At 39.5% G+C, this 27,894-nt stretch overlaps 1 protein-coding gene across 2 annotated transcripts; it reads left to right on the forward strand.

Annotated features, from left to right (window-relative positions):
• Positions 1 to 27,710, forward strand: bicdl1 (BICD family like cargo adaptor 1). Of its 2 annotated transcripts, XR_015094799.1 has the most exons (11): positions 1 to 835; positions 1,793 to 2,008; positions 11,754 to 11,870; positions 14,724 to 14,870; positions 18,051 to 18,230; positions 18,325 to 18,543; positions 19,337 to 19,480; positions 20,464 to 20,594; positions 20,708 to 20,828; positions 21,092 to 21,211; positions 24,360 to 24,502. XR_015094799.1 is itself a non-coding variant. In XM_086075471.1 (10 exons), exons 1-10 carry the CDS (start codon positions 305 to 307, stop codon positions 24,537 to 24,539), a joined length of 1,986 nt encoding a protein of 661 aa, XP_085931597.1. In that variant the 5' UTR covers positions 1 to 304; the 3' UTR covers positions 24,540 to 27,710. The 2 variants fall into 2 exon arrangements, 1 of the variants encoding a protein (XP_085931597.1); XM_086075471.1 differs by lacking the exon at positions 21,092 to 21,211 and having other exon boundaries at positions 24,360 to 27,710.
• Positions 27,711 to 27,894: the final 184 nt, after the last annotated feature.

Raw genomic sequence — 27,894 nt, forward strand, 5'->3', positions numbered from 1 at the left:
CGAGATTGAGCAGGCGGCGAGATCTTCTTTTCACCAGCCTAATGTCTCCTATGTAACCGGCTGACGGTATAATGGGGGACCCGGAGCCCTACGACGGGGTGGGCGCTCACCGACAGACTGCAGCGGAGAACCCGTCGATGTGGATTATACCATGATACAACATTTGTTGTTTCTGACGTTTAACAAGAGCCAGTGAGTGAGCCGCAGAGGAGGGAGGCGTTGTTCGCTGTGATTCAGTCCGAAGCAGAGCTGGCTGTAAGTTAACGACGAGTAAGAGGAGTCGTTGAAGGAGCTACAAGGATGGATGAATTTTCCATTACAGGCCAGCCCGGTCAGCCCAACCCGGTCCGAGCAGGGTGGGTTCATTCGGTGTAAAAAAATCACACCCAAAAATCAGTCGGCTCCTATCTGGCGGCTCGTCCTCCGTCCGACTCCTGTCGGACCGGACAGGGAGTTGGCCATGTCTGCGTTCTTCCTCGACCTGACCGCGTCTGGCGTGGCTTCAGCACCACTGGAGCTGGATAGCGACTCCATGGAGCCGTGCCTCAAGCCCGCTGCTCACGAGCCCGGAGGCTGCCCGGCTCACCCGCTGCACCAAGCCGGCTCCGGAGGCCTCGGCGTGGCGTTGGAGGAGGAACTGGCCATGCTCAGCGACGAGCAGGATAAAGCAGGAGAGCTCTCCGTGGAACATAATGCCGACTTGCTGTCTCTCTTCCGCCAGAAGGAAAAGGATTTGGTGTTAGCTGCCAAACTGGGCAAAGCTTTACTAGAAAGAAACCAAGATTTGACGAAGCAATATGAGAAAATGCACAAAGACCTCAACGACAAATTAGAGGTAATGAAGTGATTAACCAATAGATAAAGATCTTGGATTTGCGGTAGCCTACAATGCCCAATCAATAATTTAAACCAAATGGGATAATTGTCCAATAAGTTATTTTGTGCTTTTTTCAGTTTACTTCCGTTTTAGTTCATATGTTGCCATATCATGACAAAAGTTAGCCCAAAGGCCAATTAGATTATTTCTATTCAAGCTATTTCTTCTGAGTGGTGTCTGAAGGACATTCATTCAAATCAATTTATACAGTGTACGTACTGTACAACTAAAGTTCTTTCAAGGCACTTTTTCATGGCGTGTTGCAGGTGGCCATCTGCCTTGATTTATTGGTAGTCCTACTAGCAAGAAATAAATCATAATGACTGTGCTCAAACTTTCTGGTCTAGCTTATGCTGAATTGTATCGGGGATCTCCAAGTTGACAATGAACACCATGTATCTTTTGTTCTTTTTTTTGGGGGGGGGGGGTCCTTCACATGAGCCAACATGTGGCCTGAGAAAAAACACGAGACTAATCTCCTCACCGTACTCAGCTCACTGATTCTACTGTACATCTGTTCAGCCCTTTGATCCATATTCATCCTCACGATGCAGCTCAGAATTAAGCTGCTTCCCAATATCAGACTCATTGATGTTGTTTTGGGTTTTAGCTTGTTTTGTTGGAGCTGTTTTTGAATCATTTGTTTACCATCCAACAAACAATGCATCTGAAGTCATTGTCAGTTGCAAATTGACCAATTGAAAAGTAAAGTAAACAAAGAGACTATACCAAGTGTTGAGTTCAAAACTTTACTTTGCATCTAGTGCAGTTTTTATATTCCATTGGTGATGGACCTCCTCTTCTTAAAGCACTACCAACTGTGATATCCCGTGTAATATATACAATATATATGTTTTTATGAATATTAACACGACTGATATAATATCTAATCTTGTCGCACTTCTCTTCCGGCAGCACTTGGAGCAGGAGAAGCATGAATTGCGTTGGCGTCTGGAAAATCGAGAAGGGGAGTGGGAGGGCCGCGTGGCCGAGCTGGAGACTGACGTCCAGCAGCTGCAGGGAGAACTGGAGCAACACCAGGTCCAGCTGAGAGAGGCTGACCGGGACAAAACGAAGGCCATCAGTGAGCTATCCGAACAAAACCACCGATTGCTGGAGCAACTTCGTAGGGTGAGAAGTAGTGCGAGTGCGAATGTGTGTCGGCATGTACTTGCGTGTTTGTGCTTTAGATGTAAAGCTTCAAGCAGCATGGAAGATTTAATTAGTTTGGGCTTTGTGTCACATGGCCTTAAGTGTTCTTCCACGCTAAAGAAAACCTCATGCAAAGAGAGCGCACGTGCTAATTTCTTCCTGGGTTGGTTGTTGGGTTCGCTCAGTCGAATTCCAGTCCGCCTACGTGTGGCGTAAGATGCTCAACCAGAGGCACAAGGGGACAATTTGCCTTCAGCCCATCCATCGGTCATACTTCACTCAGTCGCCAGTGTGAAAGGTGTGCTTTTGAAGCTTATCATGCTGAATAATTTAAAGCGATTGCCCTGCACACTGCAAAACCACTCTGCATATTGACAGCTATTTTATTATGTTATTATGAATTGCGTTAGTAGGAAATGGTCCCGGGTAAGGGCACATGCCCACCAGACACTTACAATACTTAGTGCAGTTTAGTGACTGGCTAGAAATAATACGGAAGGTATGTTCAAATCTGCCTCTAAAAACATAACGAGTTTTAATTGTGGCCAAGGAGGGAAATATTTTGTCCATGTTCTTTAGATGTTAAATCAGGGGAAATAATTGAGCTCGGAATTAGAAAGCCTCACACTCTCAGGTGATTAAACGTTGCTACAAGCAGTGACTATCATAAGATCTTTATTGACAATAATGACAACAACAAATCTTGAACACTGAACTGTACCAACGGGGAGAGATACTCACACCTCACCTCATTTAATTTTGAACATTCTATAGGAGGGGCATTCGGTCAGGCATCTTGCGATAGTACTGTAATATTCAAATTTCCTTTTCATCCAAAACAACAACAAAAATACAAACTAAAACGCCACTCCCATTTTGTCAAATTGTTGCCGCACAAGCTGGACAAATCCCACACAAGCACAAGCAAAACATGAAAACTCTAAACAGGAAGACCGGGGGCCTCATTTATAAAGCCCGCATACGAACGAAATGAGGCAGAAACTGTTCTGCACCAAGGGTGGTATTTATAGAGAACAGACTGAATGTGAAACTTTACGCACCGCCACGTCAAGTCTGTTCCTATCGTACGCAGTCCGCACATGCTGGAGATATGGCAAAACCGTGACACACAGCTTTGTGGTGCATTTCGATTTCTCAAACGCCATGTATGCTGGATGTTGGATCACTGTTAGTTTTGCTCCAGACTTGCTCCGATGTCACAAGCAACCACCGGCACTAATGCCATTACAGTATCAAGGCTAAATAAAACTCTTATATTGACAAGACAATAAGGATAAAAATTAGCTCGAAAAATACAGTCTGGTAGAAGCATCTTACTATGGAGCGTGATGTAATTGTAGGCTACTTTGTCCTGCAAATAAATAAATAAAAGAAAGAAACGCGTCAAAGTCTGTCATAAACATTCACATAATGCAATCCACACAGTCGTGGTGATGTTGGATGAAGATCCATAAGCAACACATTGGGAATAATAATGGATACAAATAATAATAATAATAACAACAATTATAATGGGGCCTATTGACAACACAATTTCCCAAGTGCATTAGTAAAGTCTGAGTAAAGACAATACAATTGGTCCCCCAAATTTTTTTATGCTCTCCTTTATATCAGAACAAATTTGTATTATTTATTTATTTAGTTTAAATCTGCCCCTGTGCGCCCTGCGGCGGCATTTTCGCAACTCAGCCTGCTTGCTTTTATTGGCAATCCCGATACTGTGTAGGTCCCAAAAATCACGACCTTCTGCGACGCAACCTCTCCAATGAGGGTTTCAATGTACATCATGGCGAAGTTTACCTTCTTTCTTGCCATTCCGTACATTGTTTACTTTATCTTCGCCAACTATGGGGGGAAATAGGCGCACTTAGGCCAGGGAATGGAGTGGAATCTCCTGCGTACACCGGTTGGGATCGGGTTTATTTATTAATGGAAATTGTGTGCGTATAAGTGTCTATGCATGGTTTTATAAATCAAATTTTTTTTTCTGCGTACATGAAGTTTGGGTTTTGTTCGTACGTACTTTTATAGGCAGGTTCTCACGCTCAGTTTTATAAATGAGGCCACAGAGCCGAGACTCAAACCCCGAACCTCAACTGTGAGCTATATATGCTCACTAATAGTCCACCACGCTGCCACTTTACAGACATATTTCCCCCCAAAATGCTGGTTGAATTCCCAATTGTTGGACCTTAGATGTATTCAAAGGGATACCATTTCAAGTACATTTTTTGTCCAGAATGAATTCTTGTACAATTAATAATTTTAAAAACAAATTTTCCACTTGCTGTCGACTGAAGATGACATCAACTGTGCTGAGGAAGTAGGTAACGACCAATCATGGCTCACCTGTTTTCTGGGTTTGGTGACCAAACTGAGTCATGATTGGTCGTTACCTACTTCCTCAGCACAGTTGATGTCATCTTCAGTCGACAGCAAGTGGAAAAATGAATATTTTAAGGTATTGTACATGAAAAATAAATAAGTTACCAAATTCATTCTATGCAAAATATTAACTTTTTGTTGCTGAAAATATCTCAATGAGTCAAGTATCCCTTGAACTTCATCGTACTCTTCCTAATCTAAATCTGACTGCTGTCAAGTCAGCACCATTTTAGAGCAAAGGTGTGATGTCATAGTTGGGTGCATAATTTGCCCATGCTTTGACCCAGCACGCTGCTTGCTTGCTCCCGCCTGCCCTCCATAGCCGGGAGGCCAATAAAGGGTACAAATGCCACATGGCAAAAATGCCTCAGAGCTCTGTACCTAAAAGCTAACATGCACATCTTAATCTTCCTTTGCAATCGTGTCTGTGGCTTTGTGTGTACATTGATCCTTCTCCTGGGGAAAGAAGTTCTGCTGCTTCACACATGCTGATAAGAGATGACCCACCTCCATGAAAAACATGTTTGAAATTGCATCTTGCTCCTGGGCTTCCTCTCATCTTGGTCAGATTATTATAATCAGCGTCTGCCCCAACGGCATCATCGCGTTTTATTAAAGCAGAGTGCAGGACCAATCCGTTGCTGTAGCTGTAAAGCAACGTGTGAGTTGATCCATGGAAACCGTTCCCTGATTGTATGGGGAGGAAACCTACAGTCTGTTATTGTGTGACATTCCCACGAGTTTAGATGACTCACATCTCACGATTCATTTCCTTTGCGCAAGAAGATGGCAACCCTGGATAATAGAACAAATGAGGTCAATCACAGTGCTTGCTTGCTCCGCCCCTTTTCTACTTTTCTAATTGGCTTATGCCCCCCCTAAGTGATGTCAACTGTTTACAAGAGAACATAAACTTCCCCAGGGGAAATGCTTGTCAGAGGCAAGGTATTTTCATTTATCCCAGCTCACCACCAGTTCTAATGGTTGACTCTTTGAATAAAAACATCTGATCAGTACCTAATTAGCTTCCATCTCTGAAACAATTGAATAAAACATTCTCTTTCTCGCTGACCCACAAGTGAATAGTAACTCATTTTGGTTATTCTTTTGCATCAGCAACAAGAAGGTATGCCATTTATAACTGAAAGCACAGTAACACTCTGACATCAGACATAGTTTAAAGTTTGCTAACCCATGACCGCAATAGCAACGTTATTTTGGGTTAATCATATTCATGTAGGTAAACTAACCATGCGCTCAGTTTATTCTATGCTTTACCCCATTGCTTGCTTGCTTGTTTGTAATTGTGCAAAAGCGATCCAACAAATAAACAATTGGGCATGAACCATGGAAGAACTCTTTCTGTTGTGACATGATCCACATTAGAATTGTCCAGGCTCCAAGTTTTAGCTGTTAGCCTTTTAAAACAGAACATTTTGGCATTAATTGATCGGGGAACTCGAGAATAATGTCTTAACAGAGCTCTCAATTGGTTACAAACAGGACAATCTTGCAAGCAGGGCACTCTGCAGGAAGCGATATAAATCGCGGAGTAAGATGCAGCACAGCGGGGATTAGGCTATAATCCATGGTAATAGCCTCGCCATATGCATTTCGTCAGGAACCAAAACAACTTTGCCCCTCACTCAAGTTAATTACTAACAACAGGTAACATATAGATTGAGAAAAAGAGCTACATTTTATATTATATATTTCTGCCCTGTATTGGCATAAACCATACTGTACTCTGGTCTTGGTGTTCATACTTGCAGATTAGTTGTAGCTGGTAAATGTAATGATGTTTTCCCTCAATAGTGTTTGTGTGTGCATTTGCAGTCCACATGAACTGCTCAACCAGAATCAGCAGAATGGATAGCTTCATCAAAGACCTCATCATATGTGCTAGATACAGGAGTACAGGAACACTGACAAAAGTGTGTGTTTGCAGGCTTTACGGCCACAAGAGTTCTAGGTGAATACGAACATTATTTGAGCCAAAAGTAAATTTTAGTTATTGCTTTTGTTCATTTTGAGTGCTTAAGTTTCCAAATAAAGTTACTTTCCCCCGATACAGGATTATACTATATGCAGATACCCTGAACACCTGTGTCTCCATCGGTAGTGAACTGTACTTGCATGCTGCACTGCACTATGGCAAGCCTTTTGAGCATTTATTCCATATCCTTGATATCAGACAGTAGTGTTTCTCACTAGTCTTTGTCAGCACTAGTTGGACAATTAGCCACACTGGCTATGCACTTTATCATACTAGTTGCACAAAAACTTTGACTAGTCTCTCATTTTCAGCAACGTGCTAATTAGTCAAACGTGAATTCTTCTCACTAGTGACATGTGTCCTATGATTTCCTTGCACTAGTTAGGTTTGAAGAGCTGAAACACCCAGTAGTTAACTAGTGAAAGGCAAAACACTGACAAGTTAACTAGCGAATGGCTCATGAAGTCTACATGTTGAACTAGTGACATGCAAATGTTTTACTGGTTAACTAGTGATGCCCCAAATATCCACTAGTTACACTAGTGAGACATTTTGACTGAACTAGTTCAAGTAGTGAGGTCCAAAATGTTCACTAGTAGAGCTAGTGGATGCCAACATGCTCACTAGTCAACTAGTTACAACCCAAAAATTAATGAGGAGGTGGGACCTGACGTGCATCCAGGATTCCTATTGGCTCTGCAGTTAAAATTCACCAATCAAGATTCAGATTTTGTCATTATCCCACACACTTTAATTGCATGTCCATTTGCACTAGTTTACAAGTTGTCCTGAAGAATTGGAGCTCGTTAACAAGTGGATGCCTATTACGGTTACATGTTAACTAGTGAATGCAGAAACCCAGACTACACAACTACTTGCATCTATTGGACCTTACAAGCTAACTAGTGAGGCTCAAAATGTTCACTAGTTAACTAGTAAATACTAAGATATTCACTAGTTACACAAGTTGGGCTCATTATGATGCCACTTGATAACTAGTGAAACACGTGTTTTCTTACAAATAAACTATCTGGGTACAGAGTGAGTAACTAGTAAACCAGTGACACATATTTTCTTATCACGAGTTTACTATTAGAAGGTATTTTGTCTCATGTGTCTGCCTCAAGACTGAACTTGTACAGACTTTGACTGTGTAAGTTTCACACAATTGCTAACTAGGTGGCATGTGCACACAACCAGTTAACCAGTGAAAATAATTACATTTCACTAGTTGACATGTTTGCCAGTTACAACACTTCGGAAGTTCACTAGTTGTGCGCACATGTCAACTAGTAAGCATTTTTGTTAAACTAGTATGATGTAAATGACACCTATTATACTAGAAACATCAACTAGTGCAACATAATTCACTACATGTTAGATATTTGTTATACTAGTTGTGCACAGTTGCTTACCTGTGCTACATAAGGGTCCACTAGTTAAAAGACATGCCCAACATGTAGGAAAAATGTCAAACGTGTTCTGTCAAATCTAGCTTGCAAGAGAGAAACCAAGTGATTCACTAGTTAACAAGTGAGGTCAAAACGAGCCCAACTAGTGCCACAGGTAATTGTGAACTTGAAATTCTCTTTTTAGGAAGACCAGAAAACATTACAATAATCTAAACGTTAGGAAAGAAAAGCATACATCAGCATCTCCATATTAGCCTGAGAGAGAAACGGTTACGGTTATATTCTTAAACCGATCTTAGTTATATTTTTTATATGAGAGCGAAAACCTGGCTCAGATTAAAAAATGATGCCCAAGTTCTTCACACATTGTGAGGGTTTACATTCTTGTAGTTTGGGTTAAAAGTTACTCTCTCTGACCTTCAGGGCCAATAACCACAATCTCGGTTTGTCCTGGTTGAGCTGTTGTTCTCTGACTTCATATCTAAAATACCGTTTAAAGGGGTATCAATAGGCCCCGTGTCATCAGAAGACACGACAAGGGGAAAGAATATAAATATAAAAAAATGCTGGGCCTAAAATTGAAACTTTCGGAACCCCACATTTAATTCCATGGCTTCTGTCAAATTCCTCAGATTTTAAAGGGTTAAATTCTCGGAATGGAATTGACTTTCCAGTTGTCGTTCAATAGTTCCTGAAAGTTTAGAGTCAATATCTTTCAGGTACTGGTTGCTATGGGCATTTGAAAGATATATATGCCAAAACTTCAAATGCAATTTTCTCAAAACGAGGAATTTCAACCTAGCAACACTGAAATTGCTGTAACTTTGTACATTTTTTATGTACTTCCATGTATTCTATGTCATTTTAGATCATTGATATATTTTTAGAGACAAAAGCCTGGTTTTGTCAAAACACATCACATATAAAACAAAAAAATTATGTAACTGAATAGATATTATGGTACTGTACACTTCAACATGTTTTGTTGCGCCACCTTTTCAGACCTTCATTGCTATCAATGGTTACTGTAGCCCATAATAATGAGGTTTTGGCCCATTGCAAACGTAAAGGTGGCTTGGTCGTGTGGGGTACGAAATCAAGACATTCTAGAGGGAATTGTTACCCATTGTATGTGCAATTCTCACCATTGTTTTTGGCGCCACCAATTTGATGTATAAAATATGCTTCTTGAGCTAGAAAGTCTGGTACCAGGTTAGTTCATTATTAGTCATCTCTAATATTAGCGAGACCAAGGCTGTCAAACGAAGGCCATCAATTGTACTTCGTTTTACTCCTTCCACTTGACTGCCGTTTTTCTTATGCCATGTTTTCGCTACCATGATGAAAAGGGGCAAGGTGAGGAATTGGCAGATTATGTGAGTTGACGATGTGTCGGTCAGACATGATCTCAGTCTGTCACCCTGACTTAAAAGCTTATTACTGGGACCTGACCCTGAAGTGGCCATGACAGATTGCACATCTGGTAGCTTCACAAAGAGGAGAGTGCCATGCAGCTGTCACAGACACCGCCGCCACCGCCTATGTCCTAGTTTTGTGTCTGACTAAATGTAGCTGTTTAGGCCCTGGTGGTGCAGTGGCAGAGTAAAATGCAGCAAAAATGAGAAGGAATCCTGAATTGTTTTTCACTGTGACACACGCACGATAGTAATGCTAATGACCTGTCAGTTAGTCAGTGCAAAACATTATTTCATCATATTCAGATATGTTTAAAATATTTTGGTTCAAAAACTATGATAGAGCGCTATGTGTGTACACCACTGCAAACTACTCATTTAATACAGTAAACACTGTGGAGATGTTGTCTGCGGTCGGTCGTCATGTGACTCTGGCTCTGTGAATGGTGGAATGGAGTAAAATATAACATTGCTTAAAGAAATATTAACTCATTCACTGCCATTGACGGCTATAGACATCAAAAATTCGTTTGAACCATTTCTATTAGTTTAACATTTTTTCCCCACTTTTGTTAACAAGAGTATGAAAACCTAGGGAAAAAATTATTGTACATTTAGATCAGATATGAAATTTGTGATTAATCATGGGTTAACTATTGAAGTCATGTGATTAATTACAATTAAAAATTGTAATCTCCTGATGCCCTAATTTTTAATAATCTTTTCTTTTTTTGAAAAAAATATTTAAAAAAAGAAAAGATTATTTAAAAAAAATAGGTTGTCAGGCGATTACATTTTTTGATTGTAATTAATCACATGACTTCAATAATTAACTTACGATTAACCACATATTTTATGTAAAGTACACTTTTTTAAAAAATCTAGGTTTTTATACTCTTGTTAACAAAAGTGGGAAAAAATGTTAAACTAATAGAAATAGTTCAAATGAATTTTTGACGTCTAAAGCCGTCAATGGCAGTGAATGAGTTATGCAACGATAAAAAGTATGTTACATTAAAGTTACACTGACAAGTATGTAGCACATTACTAATTTACTACCCATCTCTGCAGCAGCGTTATCATCTGAAAACCAGCAATTCGCAAATATTTAAGTTGTTGACAAGGGGACACATACAGTAGTGGTATTTGTGTTTTTGTGGTGTGTCCACTACATGCTCCACATGCACAGATCCACATTATTCAACTCAATTTTATTGAATAAATTGCCAAAGGTTTAGTTAGAATAGTTACTGAATGCTGTATAGCAACAAAGAAGCTAAATTGGCAACAGAGGAAAAAAAAAAAAACTTTGTCCAGCTTGGACATTGCAAGGAAAGCTGTACTCTGACTGCATGGGTGGGGTTTTCTTTCTTTTGGTATTTTTGTAGACCGCCGCAGGTTGAACGGGCGTTCCCTGACATTCGTGCCATTGTGGGATGGAACACCGCCAACTCCCGGCCAATCGAAGTGGCTCCCGCTCATTCCTTTTAAAATCAGCAGTCGAGTCCTTGACATTGCAGAAGCAGAAATTGACTTGCTGGGGTCCGTGCAGGTGCGCGCAAAATACGTTTATAGAGTGCAAGATCTCCCCTTGCGTATGATGTACGTAGTCTGCCTGCATGTGAAGTGGGCAATTGGAGACCACCTTGCCCCTCGGATGGTGCAACTGTGTGTTGGGAAATGTTGTGAAACATTTGCCAACATCTGCTTTAACTTACAACATCAATCCATTAGGTGTGATATTGTTATTAAAAAAAAAATTAATCACTAAACAATATAAAATTGACAACAATAATTGATTAATAAACAGTCATTTATAGCTGCTACTCCCCCCGACCTGATAAACGGTAGTGGATGGATAGATAAACAATAATGGGGGGGGGGCTGATTTTGTATTCAAAAAATCGATAGTTTTAAAAATAGTCAATAGTGACAGCCCTAAACGTAGATATTAAGTTTGAGTACATTTTTATAATGCTTTTTTTTAATTTATTTTTTATTTTTTATTTTTTATGCTGTATCAGGTGAATCGTTTTATAGCAGTTGTTGCCAGTATGCCAGTGATCGTCTGCTAATTGGCAGCTCCCGGACTACAACTTTATGCTAATAAAGCACAGTCAGTGATCCCATAAAGTTTGCTGATGCAGGCATGGATGCTACGGCACGTGATTGCACAAGTACTTGAGCAGAACATTTCCGTATTCAGTGATTGTGGAAGAAGGCCTTGACATTTCGGGAAACTTTGCTTTCGTACGAACGGTTCTTTTAACATTTACGGGAACAGAATTAGGTGGGAGGAATGACACATTGTATAAACAGAACAGCTGGGATTCCCGTCAGGGGGGAATAATTCCAGTTGTTGTCGGCCCTCCTCTACGTCACTATCAGCACTGAATGCGTGCTTTCCATGTGTGTGCGTGCAAGCGTGTGTATCAGTTTTAATTCCTGCTTGTTTTCTCACTCCAATGCAACTCTGTCCCTGTCTGTCTGTCCAGGCTGCAGAGGTGGAGAGGCAGCTATCCACTCAGGTGCATTCATTACGGGATGACTTCAGGGAGAAGAGTACGTCTACAAGCCAGCACATGACACGACTAGAAACGCTGCAAGCTGAAGTAAGCCGTTGTCAGTGCAGCCCCTCAAGTATGGTTCCACTAGCTCAGGGTTCAGCAACCTTTACTGACAAAAGAGCCATTTTAGGCCAAATAAATAACAATAAATCAGTCTGGAGCCGCTAAACGTTTGTACGTTGTGATGAACGAAAGTGTGTTAGTCTATTGTACTGAGGGCCCAAGAGCTAATTGGAGCTAAAGTGCCACTGATTGTCAGGCCCATCTAAGCGGGGTGAAATTGGTTCTCCGCATTTGACCCATCTACCGAGGGAGCGGTGAGCAGCAGCAGGGGCTTGCGCTCAGGGATCATTTGGTGATCTAACCCCGCAATTCCAACCCGTAATGCTGAGTGTCAAGCAGGAAGGCAAATGGGTCCCATTTTTATAGTCTTTGGTATGACCCGGCCGGGGATTGAACCCACAACCTCCCAGTCTCTATCATTAGGCCACTGAGCTGCACCATAACCCAAAAAAATGCAGCATCCAATACTTTGAGATACATTTTCTTTACCTTTTATCTTCCATTTTTGGATTTTCACTTTTTGTTTTATTGGTTATTTTTCATACTTAGTTTTTCATATATTTTTAGACTTTCTGTCAAAATGTCTGACATTTTTGGCAATTTTGTGGACACTTTATGGTAATTTTTTATGATTTTCTTCTTTTGTTTTTGGACATTTTATAGTTTTTAAACATTTTCTTTTCTGCCTTTTTAAAATCAGTTTTCTGCCCTTTTGGGGGGGGGCTTGGGAATTCTGTACATTTTATGGTATTTTTTGGAATGTTTTCTTTTGTTTTTGGACACTTTTTGAATGTTTTCTTTTCTGGCTTTTTAATTCAATTCTCTAACATTTTTGCCAATTTCATGGACATTTTGTGGTAAATTTCTGCTTTTCCTATTCCCTTTTGGACATTTTTAGCTCATTTTTGAAACTTTTTCATCTCTCTTTTTCTGACAACTTAAAAATTTGGACTCTGACATTTTTTGAATATTTAATTATTCTATATTTATCTAAATCATTAATTATTTGTAGAATATTTCATATAATATATATTAGCGATGCACTGAATATTCGGCCACTGAAAATTTTCGGACGAAAATGGCAAAAATGTGCATTTTCGACATTCGGTCAAAATAAAATTCAAGCCGAAAGAATATGGCCGAAAAAGGATGTTGTGGTGATGCAAGCAAGTGTTTGTCTGTTTGAATTAAATACCAAACACGGGAGTGAGTGTCCGCCTTGCTGCTCGCCGGCGTTTGTGAGTACCGGCAGCTTCTATGCGCACACCGGAGGAGGAGAGGGTCGAGAGCCATAGGTTGCAGACCCTCGTGGCTCTATCTGAAGGGGACAATAGTTGACTAGGACCGCCTGGACTGCTCCAAAAAATAGAAATGCCACATTCATCCTCATACAACTTTGAATTTAGAAGATGAACCTCATCCATTCCTACACACCCATAAAACTATTTCCGTATCTTTATACTTGCTCTCTCGTAGCTCTGACCAGCTACAGTGAACCAGTTTTCAAAACATGACATTGGATTGATGTTGTTTTTACTATTTATTCCATATTTAACTTGCTGTGGGAGTCATTTGACACGGCACAAAGTGAAGTTCATGATGCTCTTCTTTTTTTCTTTTTTTTTTTTTGGGGTGGAAATCACAATTTGTTTCTGGTGATTTTAATGAAGAAAATCCCACCAAAGAGAAATAGATTTTCTTACTGTGTCCAAGATTGGCTGCCACTTATGACAATGTTTTTGCATTTAAAAATCACTGACATCATATCTCATCATTTCCTCTTTCTCTTTGTATCTTGCTTACTAATTTCCCCTCCTTCCCGATTGGAGCAGCAAGGACTCGAAGTGAGTGGTTAGCGGGTGTTGTCCGGCCTCGCTGCATGCTGCATGTAGCTTCCTTCAAAGTATGCAAACAAGGAATGTATGAATCGCTGTTGAATTGATGTGTGACCAACAAATGGAAATCGAAACCAAAAGATGAATTTAATTTCTACGCTATTTGCATGAAATACCTGTTTGTTATCTTGAAGTCTATCCCTGTTTCCTAAGGTCAGGCTTAAAAAAAATAAATTAAAAAAAAGAGTCATGTGCTTTAACTAAACGGAGTAAAAGTACTTCCTTTAAGGTTCCCTGTGTCTTCTGTTTCATTTTTCTTTTTCTTTCTTTCTGTCTGTTATATGACAGCAGGGAAAACACCCCGACTGCAAAGCCTGTACTATAATTGGTGGGGAAAAAAAAGAGCATGTTCTATTTTTAGCTGAGGTGCTGCAATGTCTGGGTGCTTCCATTTTTCATATGCTTTTGATTTTACACGATGAGGACTCCTGCCGTTTGTTCTGTGTGAGAAGAGACTAATGCAGTCCTATATGTCGAGAATATCTCAAAGCAAGTGACTGATGTGTAAAGTAGCTTATCAGATGTAGGTCAAATCCAGAAGGGATCAAATGATCGTATGCTAGTTGTTAATTTGATGTGTATCTCTGCTCGGGCAAAAACAAACCAAGTCCCAGCGTGAAGAATATGTTTGAGGGCAAGTCGAAGGTCGCCACTTGCCGAGTAAGCTGATATTAAGCCTTGTGTAGGCGCTACCGTATCACCAAGACATTCCTAAAACGAGGGCGGCTACTACCGCCCACGCCTGCGCTAGGCAACGGGCATTCTTAAGACCAGTGGGAGTACTTTTTAATCTCGTGTAAGAGCCCAGTTTGCCTGCAGCTGGGACGGCGCAATATTTCGCCTTTCATCAAGTCTGTGGCTATCATTTGGTCTGCTATCGAGTACCCATCATCCGTTTTAATGGGGTGTCATCTCTAATCACTCATGCTGGACATGTTAGATTAAGATGCTGTCGGAGAGGAAGATGGAGCTGGAGCGGCGGGTGCACGCCATGCTGGAGGAGAACGAAGTGCTGAAGAATACCGTGGAAGACCTCCGAGATAGGACGCTGGTGCTGGAGAAGCAGTGTCACGAGAAGGACCTGCAGGTACGAAACGCAAACACAACCGAGTAGCGTTGCACTGATATTCTATGTTTAAACATAAGAAATCGATTCAGCAATATATCGCGATATTACAGCGCACAATTCTCAAATCGATTCGATATGCGGCCGAATCGATATTTAAACTTTTTTTTTTTTAAACGTCTTACTTAGGGTTAGGGTTCACACATTAAGCATGGAAGAATGTTATATTAATGGAACAATAAGCCTTAATATTTAATTTCAGTGCTGTTCAAACATGAAACAGACTGTTTGTTAAATAGTGGCTCACAGTTATAAGCCTGAAGTTTCAGATTAATAAATGCATTTTCATAAAAATCTTACTATGTACAAGTTTACCGATTTAGTATTTTAGTAAAAAAAAAACGCAATAATAAACTTTGAACTCCATATCGGGATTAATTGAATGACTTATGAATCGTGATACGAATCGAATCGCCAGGTACTAGGCAATTCACACCCCTAGTATTTTCTAAATTTGAGTAAAAAAAGAAATCGCAATAATCAATGTATAGATTCGCATCGAGATTAATCGGTATTGAATCGAATCGTGACCTATGAATCGTGATACGATTGCCAGTTACTAGGCAATTCACACCCCTAGTACCTACAAAAGGCTCGTGAAATTTTGGAATTTAACCACAGTTGTGGGGAAAGTAAACTTCTCAAATCACCCAAAAAGTTGACATCACGTGAGACTTTAGTAAATCTCGCAAGACATCTGACAATCGATTTAAAAACATTGCATATGTATTTGACTCTTATAGATTTATAGTTTATTAGTAGTATAGAAGGTCCCTTTTCCCCGAATATGTATATTAAAAAAAACGTTATTACAGTAGCTACACTTGTGATGGCAAAAAAAGGCATAACAAACTGAACGACAGAAACAAAGCAACACAGTAGTCAGTCACGTTCAAATATGTATGCAAGGTGAACTATTGGTAATATATGAATACTACATATACACATTCCATTACAGTGCTGCTAATAATAATAATGATAATCCATCCATTTTCGTATCAATGATAATAATCGTTATCAAGCCTCTTCGTCTTCCCTCCAAAATGCTTATTTTGTATTTCCTTTGGAACTGGTGTATGTTTGGACGTTGTTGTAGGTTACCATCCAATTTGTTACAAACTTTCACTCCACAAACAGTTATACAAAAGCTTTTCATTGTCATTCAGGAGCACTTTGTTTGGAAATTTCCGCTTGAGACCGTAATTGGGCTGAACGTGAAGGCGACGCTGCATTTAACGCTAGCTTTCAGTCAGGTTTACGTGCTTGATCTTTTTTGCCTCGCATGGTTATAAAAAACGTACCATGTGTTTCGGTTGCTGTTGTACGTGTGAGAGATGGTGACGAAGTATGTTTGTGCGTGTGAGCCACCACGGGTGTCTGATGGTGGGCTGCGTGGGACGTGTAAAATAAAAGTATTGCCCATTTTCAATGCCCCCGAAAAAATATTTTGTCTGCTTGCGGGTTTGCCAATTTTTTTAAATCGATGCTTCTTACAACCGCACGCAGCCATCATGGTTGCATCCTCCGGTCAAATGATTTGAAAATGGAAACGTCATGCAAAGTTGTCAGGCGGTCAAATATTAGGAGGATAAATTCAACAACAAAAATATGTTGCTCTTCATTTAAAGGGATCATCCGGATGGGATGGCCCATTTTTCACTCATTAACCCTCTTTATGTATTTCTTTTTTAATCAAGAAAATGATAATAGCTTGCATTTTCACTTGTAGAAATCAGTAAATAACCAACCAATTTCAAAATGCCCTTTTTTAGTCAACAATATAGCCACACCCACCCTCCCTCTTCCCATGTCTTGATGAGTCAGAGGAGGACCCAGACACAAATTGTCCATTCAAATCATTGTACATACATCGCTAATAATGTCCAAAAACGGCAATCAATTGGCACCAAATTTTATATGGACATCTCTCCTTCTGCCCACTACGTCAAACTTCAAAATATCAAAAGGATTAGCCTCTTTATGGTTCACTTATAAGAGAATGAGGAAATTAGCAGCTGACAAGCACTTTCTCTCATGGCAGATTTGCTATCTTAAATAAGTTACATAAATTAGTAAGAAACATTGCATTTGTGTGGTGAAAGTATGAAAAAATTATGGACTCTTCTTCTATGTCTTTTTTGCAACATAAACAGAGGTTGTAAGTAGGTGTTTCCCCAAAAATGTATACATGGTAATAGAGTAGTACAGGGTGTGCAATGATTCCTGTTTGAGATTTTTTTTTTTAGTTTGCTAAAATAGAGATTGTTTGGATCTGATATGTTTAATGTGAGGTTTCCAGCGGAATTTATTGTCAACAATTAGCCCAAGAATTGACATCTATGGTTTCTTGTTTTAACATTTCCAATTACAATTAAGTCTTACTCAGGGTTGAGAGGGTTACTTTTAAAATGTAATCCGTTACAGTTACAAGTTACCTGCTAAAAAATCGGGATGCACGATAATATCGGTGGCCGATAATTATCGGCAATTATCGACCAATTTGCTGTCAAACAGATAAACCAAATAATAAAGAAATCCGCCGCTAATTATCGGCAATTATCAACCACTTTGACATCTGACAAATAAACCAGATCTTTTTTTTTTCTTTTTGAAAACATGACTTTTGTTTTGACAAACTCAAAATGAGTTTTTCTTTGATATCAATAAAATTCGGCTTCATGGTGCTTTACACAATGTTTACATGTATTCGTCCATGTTAGCGTTATAGTAGGACTCAAAAGTATATTTGTATTCAAGTTAATTTTGCAAACAATTATCGACTTATTTATCGACATCGGCACTTTCTAAATTATTGGTTTATCGTATCGGTTGAAAATAGCATTATCGTGCATCCCTACTAAAAAATTTAGTTAGTAATGTAATCCAATTACCATAATATTAAAGTAATGTAACTGGATTACTTTTGGATTGAATAGACTTTTGGTAGAAATTGAAATACCAACTCCGGCTTTTTAGTGAAGTTAAAGTGTACAAGTAATGGTTTGAAACCTACTTAAAGTATAAAAGTACAGTACAAGTCATTACTTCGATTTCCTGATGACTTTGAGCCATGTTTTAACTTTCTTAAATTCCGAGGCACTGTAATTCTTTTAAGGCGAGTTGCGGTTCTCTTCTGTTCAGTTGCGGCAGAATCAGGTGGAGCTTCAGGAAGTTCAGTTGTCCCACAGGCAGCTAACGTCTCGGCTGGAGGAGCTAACGGAGGAGAGCAGCCTGCATCGCCTCACCCCCCACCACTCCAGCCTGATGTGTGAGATCGAGCAAAGCATGGAGCAAGAGGAGCAGGAGCAGGAGAGGGAGCAGGTAAGCCCGCCCTGACCCGACTGACAGCCACAAGCCACGCAAACAGTTACTCGCAATTCTTATGTTGGCTCTTTATCCGCCCGTCCGTCCACAGCTGCGTCTTCAGCTGTGGGAAGCCTACTGTGAGGTGCGCTCGCTGTGCTCCCATCTGCGAGGGAATGACGTCACAGACTCTGCGCTATCCACAGACTCTTCCATGGACGAGTCCTCGGAGACGTCCTCTGCCAAGGACGTGCCAACTGGGAGCCTTCATGCCAGCCTGCTAGAACTCCGCAGGCTAACGCAGAACCTGCTGGATGGCAACGAGTCAACGGTACCGAACGAGAGTTTACCAGTTTGATATATAGCTAGTAGATGTTGCAATTGCAGACTGTGATGAGGACAAGCATGATGAAAAATGGATGGATGGATGGATCGTATAAGTTGGAAAAAAAGGGTACATTGTACTTTTGGGAGTTGGTATCCTTCACAGTACTGCATTTGTACCTTTCCGACACTTTACCTTTTACATCTTGAGAATGCTGATGAAGTTTGTGCTTATTGTCACTGTCCTGTGAAAAACACTTATGTCCATTTTTGTCATTTTTCAAATTTTTACATTTATGGGATGAAACTGAATGCAGTCATCCCAAAACATAAAAAAAGAAATGAGTTAAAAAAAAAATGGGCATAAGTGTTTTTCACAGGACAGCGACGTTGTAAAAGATGGCAGGCCTAATTTACAACAACAAAGCCTTTTGCCCAAAAAATTTATTGGTGCTAGACAACATTTCAAATGGATTGTAGCATGTGACCCAACAGAAACTGACACCCGAATCCAATTTGGATACTAACGTTAAAGTCCAGTCTTTTAGCCTTGTGGGCGGCATTATAATATATTAAATATCTTCAGAAAGTGGGTTAAGTCTATATATTATTGTTTGCTTAGGAAACAGCTTACACTATTTTGGGTTTGTTTGTTTACTCCACTTCTAACTGTTTTACACCTTTGTCTTTTTTTTGCTGTTCTAACATTTTGGATTTTGACCCCCCCCCCCCCCCCCTTCTACTTACTGCTTTAGGATAGTGGCATTAAAATGGAAGTTTTGTGCGTTTACTGTTGAAAGGGTTCTCGACGTAGTGACGAGGAGGCTCTGGAGGAGCAAGTGAAGAAGATGGGAGAAGAGCTGAGAGAAGTGCGAGAGCTGTATGAAGCCGAGCAGGACAAGACGCTCAACAGTAAAGAGGAGTTGCTACAGCTGCACAAGCAGGTACGTGGACTAAGTCGGATCGTTTCGACAGTACTGTGAAAAAATGTTTGTTGGCCTCTAATATTGTTGATTTAATTACATTTTTTTCACAGCAGTCATTTGGAAGTAGTTAAGCAAAAAATAATAAGCATTATATATTTCCACTAAACTTTTGTAAAATTTTGGTGAGGATCAAGTTCCAGATATGGGAAAGTATTTATTTTCACTTAACTCATTCACTGCCATTGACGGCTATAGACGTCAAAAATTCATTTGAACTATTTCTATTAGTTTAACATTTTTTTTAAATTTAATTTAATTTTTTGGTGAAAACCTAAAAAAAAATGTATAAAATTTGTGATTAATCGTGAGTCAACTATTGAAGTCGTGCGATTAATTACGATTACAAATTTTAATTGTCTGACGCCCCTAATTTTTAATTTTATTTTATTTTTTAATTAGGGCGTCAGGCGATTAAAATGTTTAATTGTAATTAATCACATGACTTCACTAGTTAACTAACGATTAATCATACATTTTATATCTGTTCTAAATGTACAATATATTTTTTTCATACTCTTGTTAACAAAAGTAGGGGGGGAGTTAAACTAATTAAAATAATTTTAAAGTCTATAGCAGTCAATGGCAGTGAATGAGTTAATATGGTATCAAATGAACACTAGTTGAATTATAATGCAGATTTGAATACAAAAGCAAACAAATTATTGCAAAATGAAGAGTAGATAACAGAATTGTTATTGTTTTTTGTGTGTAATGTAATACACTTTTATATGGGCTTATCTGCTCCTGTCTTTACTGTTGTCTCTACCTGCAAAAATATTTTTTGCATTTCAAAAAGACTTTCTGAGCACCCTGTACATATTTGCCTAATGATGTAACTGCACATTGACTTGACAGACTGTCACACTACCGTTCCAAAAACATTGTCCATTCAACGAGAGTTGCACTAAAATGTCCATGTCATTTCCCCATCAAACCTACAGATGGCGCTGCTCTCAGTAGAAATGTGTTCCCTCCAAGAGGAGTCTGAGCGGATGAGGACCATGGCGGAGGTCCGAGAACCCGGCGAGCAGCTCCAGAGTGCCATTAAAGACAGAGATGACGCCATAGCCAAGTAAACTCACTAAAAATGAATAAATAAATAAATAAGCAGCTTGAGTATATTTCCCCTCTTGTTCCGTTGCGTGAGGACGCCATCACCGTCTTGTAACCGTGCGTGTCTTCCAGGAAGAAGGCAGTGGAGATGGAGCTGGCCAAGTGCAAAATCGACATCATGTCTCTAAATAGTCAGCTTTTGGATGCCATCCAGCAGAAGCTCAATCTGTCCCAGCAGCTGGAGGCGTGGCAGGTGAGTTGTCGGGATGGAGACGTGTCAATTTGCAACCTTGTACCGAGGTTTTTCCTTTGAAATGCATGTTTCTCTCTCTGGTAAAAATGTGGTAAGTAACACACAGGAAGTCGGTGACTTTTTGCATGTTACACTCGTTGGAACGCGCACATAAGCATTTGTAATGAGAGTTAATTACTTTGCGGCGGTCAGACTCGTTGCGTCCCTTCCTTCCTCCTTCCTCCTCTGTAACGAGCGGCTCTTTCCTCTCTCCCTGCCCACAGTTTGCATCCTCAGGGCTCTTTACAGTTTGGCTCTTGTGGTTTCTGATCTAGTGGCCTTTCTCAGCCTCCGTACCAACCACCCTCTCCCCCCTGTGGTGCACTCCCCCTCCTGCCTTAGAGGTGAGCCCACCTGCACCGTCCCGCCATTCCACCCTGCACCGTCCCGCCATTCCACCCTGCACTAACCCTTTCACGCCACGCTGAGCCATTCCATGCCACGGGAAAAAAACGCCCATCCTGGCTGAAATGATTGAGCCTCAGTGAGGAGGATTATGTCATCCACCTTTTTGTGTTCATCTGTCGCCACTGTCTGCATCCTTGACAACACGGGTTCATAATGACCATGTTTCGAGATGTTTGAAGGTCAAGTTGACTTTGCTTTATAAACAACAACTCAAACATGAGGATCATCAAGATGTTGTTAAAGGCAAACACTAAAAAACTGCATAATAATTAGTCTGAAAAGTATTTTAGTTCTCACTTCTCAACAATAATTTGCTAAAAATGAGAGAAGCTATTGCTTACAGCGCCTCCTGGTGGCCATATAGTGGGGTTGCACCAATAATTAATTGAGTACTGAATGTCTCATCAACGTTTTGATTTGATTAGTTATTAACTCATTCACTGCCATAGACGTCAAAAATGAATTTTAACTATTTCTATTAGTTTTACATTTTTCCCGCTTTTGTTAACAAGCGTATGAAAACCTAGATTTTTTTTATTGTATTAGAACAGATATAAAATTTGTGATTGATCGTGAGTTAACTAGTGAAGTCATGCAATTTATTACGATTAAAAATGGTAATCGCCTGACACCCTGATTTTTAATCATCTTTTCTTTGAAAAAAAAAAAGATTAAAAATTGGAAAAAAATAATTACAATTATTTTTTTTATAAAAAAAAAATAAAATAAAACATTATTAAAAATTAGGGGTGTCAGGTGATTTAAAAATTCGAATCGTAATAAATTGCATGACTTCACTAGTTAACTCACGATTAATCACAAATTTTATATCTGTTCTAATACAATAAAAAAAATCTAGGTTTTCATACGCTTGTTAACAAAAGTGGGAAAAATGTAAAACTAATAGAAATAGTTAAAATTCATTTTTGACGTCTATGGCAGGGAATGAGTTAATAACTAATCAAATCAAAACGTTGATGAAAACTGTCACTAAAGTCCATGAACGTCCTGTGCAGTGGTCACAGTAGCAACATTACAAGTGGCCACCATCTTTGCGGAATTTTCTGAACAAATATGGAATGATGACTTGAAATGTCTCTAAATTCCCCTCTAAATAATTTGTTAAAATAAAATAAAAAGTTATCTATGCCTGTATTGATTGATATTATAATACAACGATAATTGAGATCTTGGACAATCCAAACGGAGCTGAAACTTGTGATGCAATTTGTAGAAAGGCATCTTCTTGAACATTAAACATTCAAAGCAAATGAAATCAATTCACTAATTATAGTATAAATCATAATATCATAATATGCTAATATAAATAAACGTGCAGGTGCAATCAAAAATTTCTATTATTTTTTCATTGCCTTATAACAACACGAGAGCTGTATAATTAGTGAACTAAGGCCTTGACATTTAGGAATTATTATGTCAAGCTCTTCTGCTGTTCTCTAACAAGCAACAGAAATGCAAAAGTGACGACAGGAAATTTCCAAGGACACGTGTACATCTTTCTGTGTCTCTTCTAGTCTCTCTGTCGCTGTGCAAACTTGCTGATGACACTCAAAGCTCCGTGGCCACTTATTTCATTTGATTTAATTTACCAAATACTTTGAGTTGCCATCTTGCGCGTTTACTACGGCAACTTCACGAAATTGTACCAAACGAGGGTGGCATAATCATAACTCAGTCACGTCAGGTTACAACAATAATTCAAACAAATCTGCGGATTAACACTTGACATTTTCATGTTTCTTGAGAAAAAAACAATGTGGACTGAACTTCTTAAAAAAAAAAAAAAATTTAAATCCTCCAAACGCCGCATTCAGAAAAATAGAAAGCTGCAAGGCCACTATGATTATTTTATTTTTTTGTACTTTAAATGTATTAAAACAAGCAAGCAATTATTCATCGTTTGTATGACGTAGTCTGTTTTCTGGTAGAGTTGATCGGTGTACATTAGGATTTTTTTTTCTTCAGGTTTTAGGATGAGCTACAGTCTTGCATCCCACTAGAATAGATCCACCCGTCCACAAAGCAGCAGCTGAATCCCATCTCCACATTCAGAACCAAAACAAGAGCAATTTTCAATAAGATGACCATCTTGACAACATTAACTCATTCACTGCCATTTACGGCTATAGACGTCAGAAATTCATTCGAACTATTTCTATTAGTTTAAAAATGTTTCCACTTTTGTTAACAAGAGTATGAAAACCTATAATTTTTTATTGTACATTTAGAACAGATATAAAACTTGTGATTTAATCGTGAGTTCACTAGTGAAGTCACGCCCCTAATTTTTAATAATCTTTTCTTTTTTTAAATCGCGTCAGGCGATTTACATTTTTGATGGTAATTAACTGCATGACTTTAATAGTTAACTCACGATTATTTATAAATTTTATATCTGTTCTAAATGTACAATAAAAAAATTATAGGTTTTCATAGTGGAAAAAATGTTAAACTAATAGAAATAGTTCAAATGAATTTTTGACGTCTACAGCAGTCAATAGCAGTGAATGAGTTAATGTAATATGTTCACTAATTAGACCTTGACACTAAGCAGAAAATGGAGGAAAGCATTTTTGTTTCTGAAACGGAATTATCTTTGTTCTCTATTGAAGACAAATTCTTCTGCTATTTTAGCTGTAAATGTATTTGTCTCTGCATATCTAGAACATTTCATTAGAAGTGATATTCCCCATTACTCTCGTCCCCTCACCTTTTCGACAGCTACACTTCTAATGATGCCTGGTATTTTTAAATGGCATGGCAGGCCACGTCAAAAGTTATTTTTAGTATTTGCCACCGACTGCTAAAACACGGACGGTGGGTTTCCACAAAACTTTATTAGCCACTGAACATATACAGATGTCATATAAAAAAATAAATACAATGTACATATTTAAAAAAACAAAAGCCTACCGACTGACCAAAATGTTTTTGAAACATACTGAAACGTTGAAAGTCAAAGTTTTAGAAAAAGTCAAATTGAGTTGACCTGTTTGTGAATAACGTGTGTAAGGAATTGCTGAATCAAGGCCAGTGATGCAAGCGTCCCGTGTGTTGCTTTAGGACGACATGCACCGAGTGATTGACCAGCAGTTAATGGACAAGCACCAGGACGAGTGGCGCTCGTCAGCCCCGTCCTCGGCGTCCAGGTCGTCCAGAGGTCACGCTGCTCCGTCCTCCAGACGAGCACTGCGCCTCTCCGACCGGGAGCGAAAACTTTTCTCTTTTTTCAAAAAGAACTGAGTGCAGGAGACGGACACACGTGGACAAGAAGGAAGTGACATCACAGCACAGCGCAGGTGGAACAACGCAGCCAAAGACGGCCAGCGAACACTCAAGTGGAAAGACCTTTGAGTATTTTTTTTCTCCCATGTCCTTGATGTCCACTAGTACACTCTTGGCCCTCACTCGGAAGACAATTCAGTGCACTAGTACGGCGACTGTGGTGTACTAGTAGCATTTCCACTACTACCTTCCATGACTGCATAACATTTCTGCACACTGCACTGGGATGACCGCGTATTACTAGTGATGCAAAAATGTGCACTAGTTGTAGATGGATACTACTAGTGAAGCATTAGGCATTACCTAGTACAATTTTGTAATGTCACAAGTAGTACAAGTGGCTCGCAGTTGTTAACTAGTGCACAATTTTTGCCTTAACAGAAAAAATTGTTGTCCTACCTGCACCGGGGTCTGCAACCTGAGGCTCTGGAGCCACATGTGGATCTTAAGTTCCCTCTCCTGTGGCTCCTTGTAGAGCTCTAAAAACATTTGTGTATATATATATATATATATATAAATTTTCAGAATGGCAGAAAAGCCTAAAAATTTATGAAAAATGAAATATGAAAACATTACAATAAAAAAATACAAAAACGGAAGATGAAGCAAGGCAGAAGAAAATGAATGTCTCCGTATTGTATGCTGCTCTCATATTTTTCAGTTCTGGTGCAGGTCTAATTCGCTCTTGGGCCCTCAGTACATTAGACTGACACAAACACTTTCCTTTATCACAATGTTGAAATATTTGGCAGCTCCAGATGGATTTTTTTGGTTATTGATTTGACCTCAAATGTCTTTTTTGACAGGGAAGGTTGCTGACCCCTGTAGCATGTGAAAGTTGTGACGACAAAGAGCGTACGAGTAGCTGCACATCAAGGACATGGACTACATGCTGAAATGTTTTTCCATACATTTCGGTTTTGGGGGCTTGGCTTTTGTACTTTTGCACTTTATCTTCCCCAACAGTCCTCGTCCAAATCTGATGAGGGGTCACAATGCCACATAGAGGCTGAGGCCGCTTGTAGGACACAATTGGGGTCCAAACGTTTACGTCTACTGAGGAAGGTCTCCTTGTAGTGCCTCTGACTGACCCGTCGCTTCTTCCCACTGCCAAGCCTTCATGCGGCACCAATGTTTGCATCACTCGTGTCATGCTAAGGACACATATGTTAGGCATAGATGGAACATGGCGATGCTCGCGTGACAACACCCAACTCTTATTTTGTGATTGCTTGAGGAGTTTATTCATTTGATTGAGAGATTTTACAACATTGAAAAACAGCAAACAAAAACGTTACAAAAGTGATCAACAGTGAAGCCCAGCATATTTCACAAGTTCACTCGTTAAATGCAGAGCACTCATATAGCGTGTTTATCTACACCATATGGTGCTCATAGTGCTTTCCATAGGCTCACGTTCAAACATTTGGAAGACACAAATTTCTCAACCACTTCAACAAACTGTCAACAGTTCTTCTTTCTTGACCAAATTTCTGGCCTGGACTTGCTCGCTCTTCTTCTTTGATGAAGAAGTACAGACAGTCTTGGCATTGAAGGTGCTCTTGAGTGATGTCTGCCATCTAGTGGTGAACACTGTCATTACAAAAACAGAATTGCCCGTCCCTGGCTTAAGTATACCTTCTGCCATCTAGTGGAAGAGAAAATATATTTTTTGCCTGTCACTATACATCTCTGGCATAGATGAAAGAAGAACGAATATTTGTAGTAAATATATTTTTTGTGAAAATGAAGAAAAAAAACAAATGAAATTGGGTAATGTATCTCCTTGGTGGATCAATCGAAACAAATTCTCTTCAGCACTTTAGCTTTCATTTTACTTTGAATCCTTTTGGCAGGGAGGCCTTCATGTTGCTCTCTGACATTTGCTGAACATCCCTAATGCATGCATCATGAACTTGCCCATGAGAAGACGCACACTCTCTATGATTTGAATTATTTTCCTAGGTAACCAAATTCTTCCAATGTTTACACGAGCAAGAGAAGGAGGACAAACAATGTTCCATTTCATATCCTGATGAAAAGATGAGTTGACTTGAAACTGATCCTCGACGTTACTATTTTTTTAGGGGGGGGGGGGGTTGGGGAGAAAAATCTACCTCCATCCTCACTGTTTCAAGACTTCATGAGCACTTTGAGTTCTTACTAAGCTGTCGGGCTTCCGTTGAGGTGACGTGTTGTGGAGTGAATGACGTGAACGCGCGCGATCGTGCTCGCTCCTCTGTCCGTGAGTGTGTTTATGTGTGCGTGCGTGCGTGCGTGCGGGCGGGCTCATACAGCTGTGCGAAACCTATGCAGATGTCATCTCAGACGGTTGTTTGAAGGGAGAAACCCAAAGAAGGATAAAAAAAACAACATAGTATATAAAAGAAGTGTGATTAGGTGGGATGAAGTGAATATATTTATAAAGAGAAAATCCACATCTTTTCAATAAATCCTTTTTTTCTTAAGTCATAAAGCTGTTTTTCTTTCGTTTTTAAACATGTTTTCTTTGTTATTGTGGGGACTGATGAGATGTGGCAAGAGAACATTGGCTATTTTAATGCCATCCATTTTAGCCAACCTGGACTGGCCACCAGTTAAAAGAAAAAGACGCTGAATCTAATCATGCAATCAATTGCAAACAGTCTTTGCATTAAAGGTTGGTTATTGTGTTTGGATGAAAACGATGACGAGCCATGTTGTGATTAGCAATTAGGCTTCAATGAATTGTGTTCGAAGATCAGGCTTACTGCTGGGCCATGACTTGCAGCCTGAGTGTTGACGACAGCAAAGCACACTTTGAAAAGGAGAAGAAATTCACTCTTAAGTCGAATGTCTATCATTTCTGCTACAATCATCATTTGTGTTTGTCCTCGTTCTTTAAGTTGTAGTTTCAGTGTTATGCTAATGATGTGATGTAATGTTAGTGATTCAGAATGACAACTGTAGCATCCTCCTTATGGTTTCTGTCTGCTCTGTTTATATTGATAAAGCCATTCATGATGACTCTTTATGAAGAGTGCCTTATTAAAAAAAAAAAGTGTACACCGTTGTTGGGCATGTATTTTACAATACATCGAACATGTGACATCGGGTGAAACATTCAAAGAATAAATGCCAGTCATTCTTGTCTTGTTTTTATTGTTTACAACACTGGAGAATTTCTGATCCGTTTTGCAATTTTATCAAGGGTGGCTGTGGCACAGGCACGCCATTCAGTTTGTTTCTGCTTGCTGTTTTTGGTGGGCCTATTGTGCTCTGGTGAGAGTTTCCATTCACTGCTGACTAACAACATTGGTTTCACTTAAGAGAA

Source organism: Leptonotus elevatus, chromosome 5 (genome assembly GCF_054856555.1).
Source record: "Leptonotus elevatus isolate MCC_2025b chromosome 5, RoL_Lele_1.0, whole genome shotgun sequence".
NCBI lineage: Eukaryota > Metazoa > Chordata > Actinopteri > Syngnathiformes > Syngnathidae > Leptonotus > Leptonotus elevatus.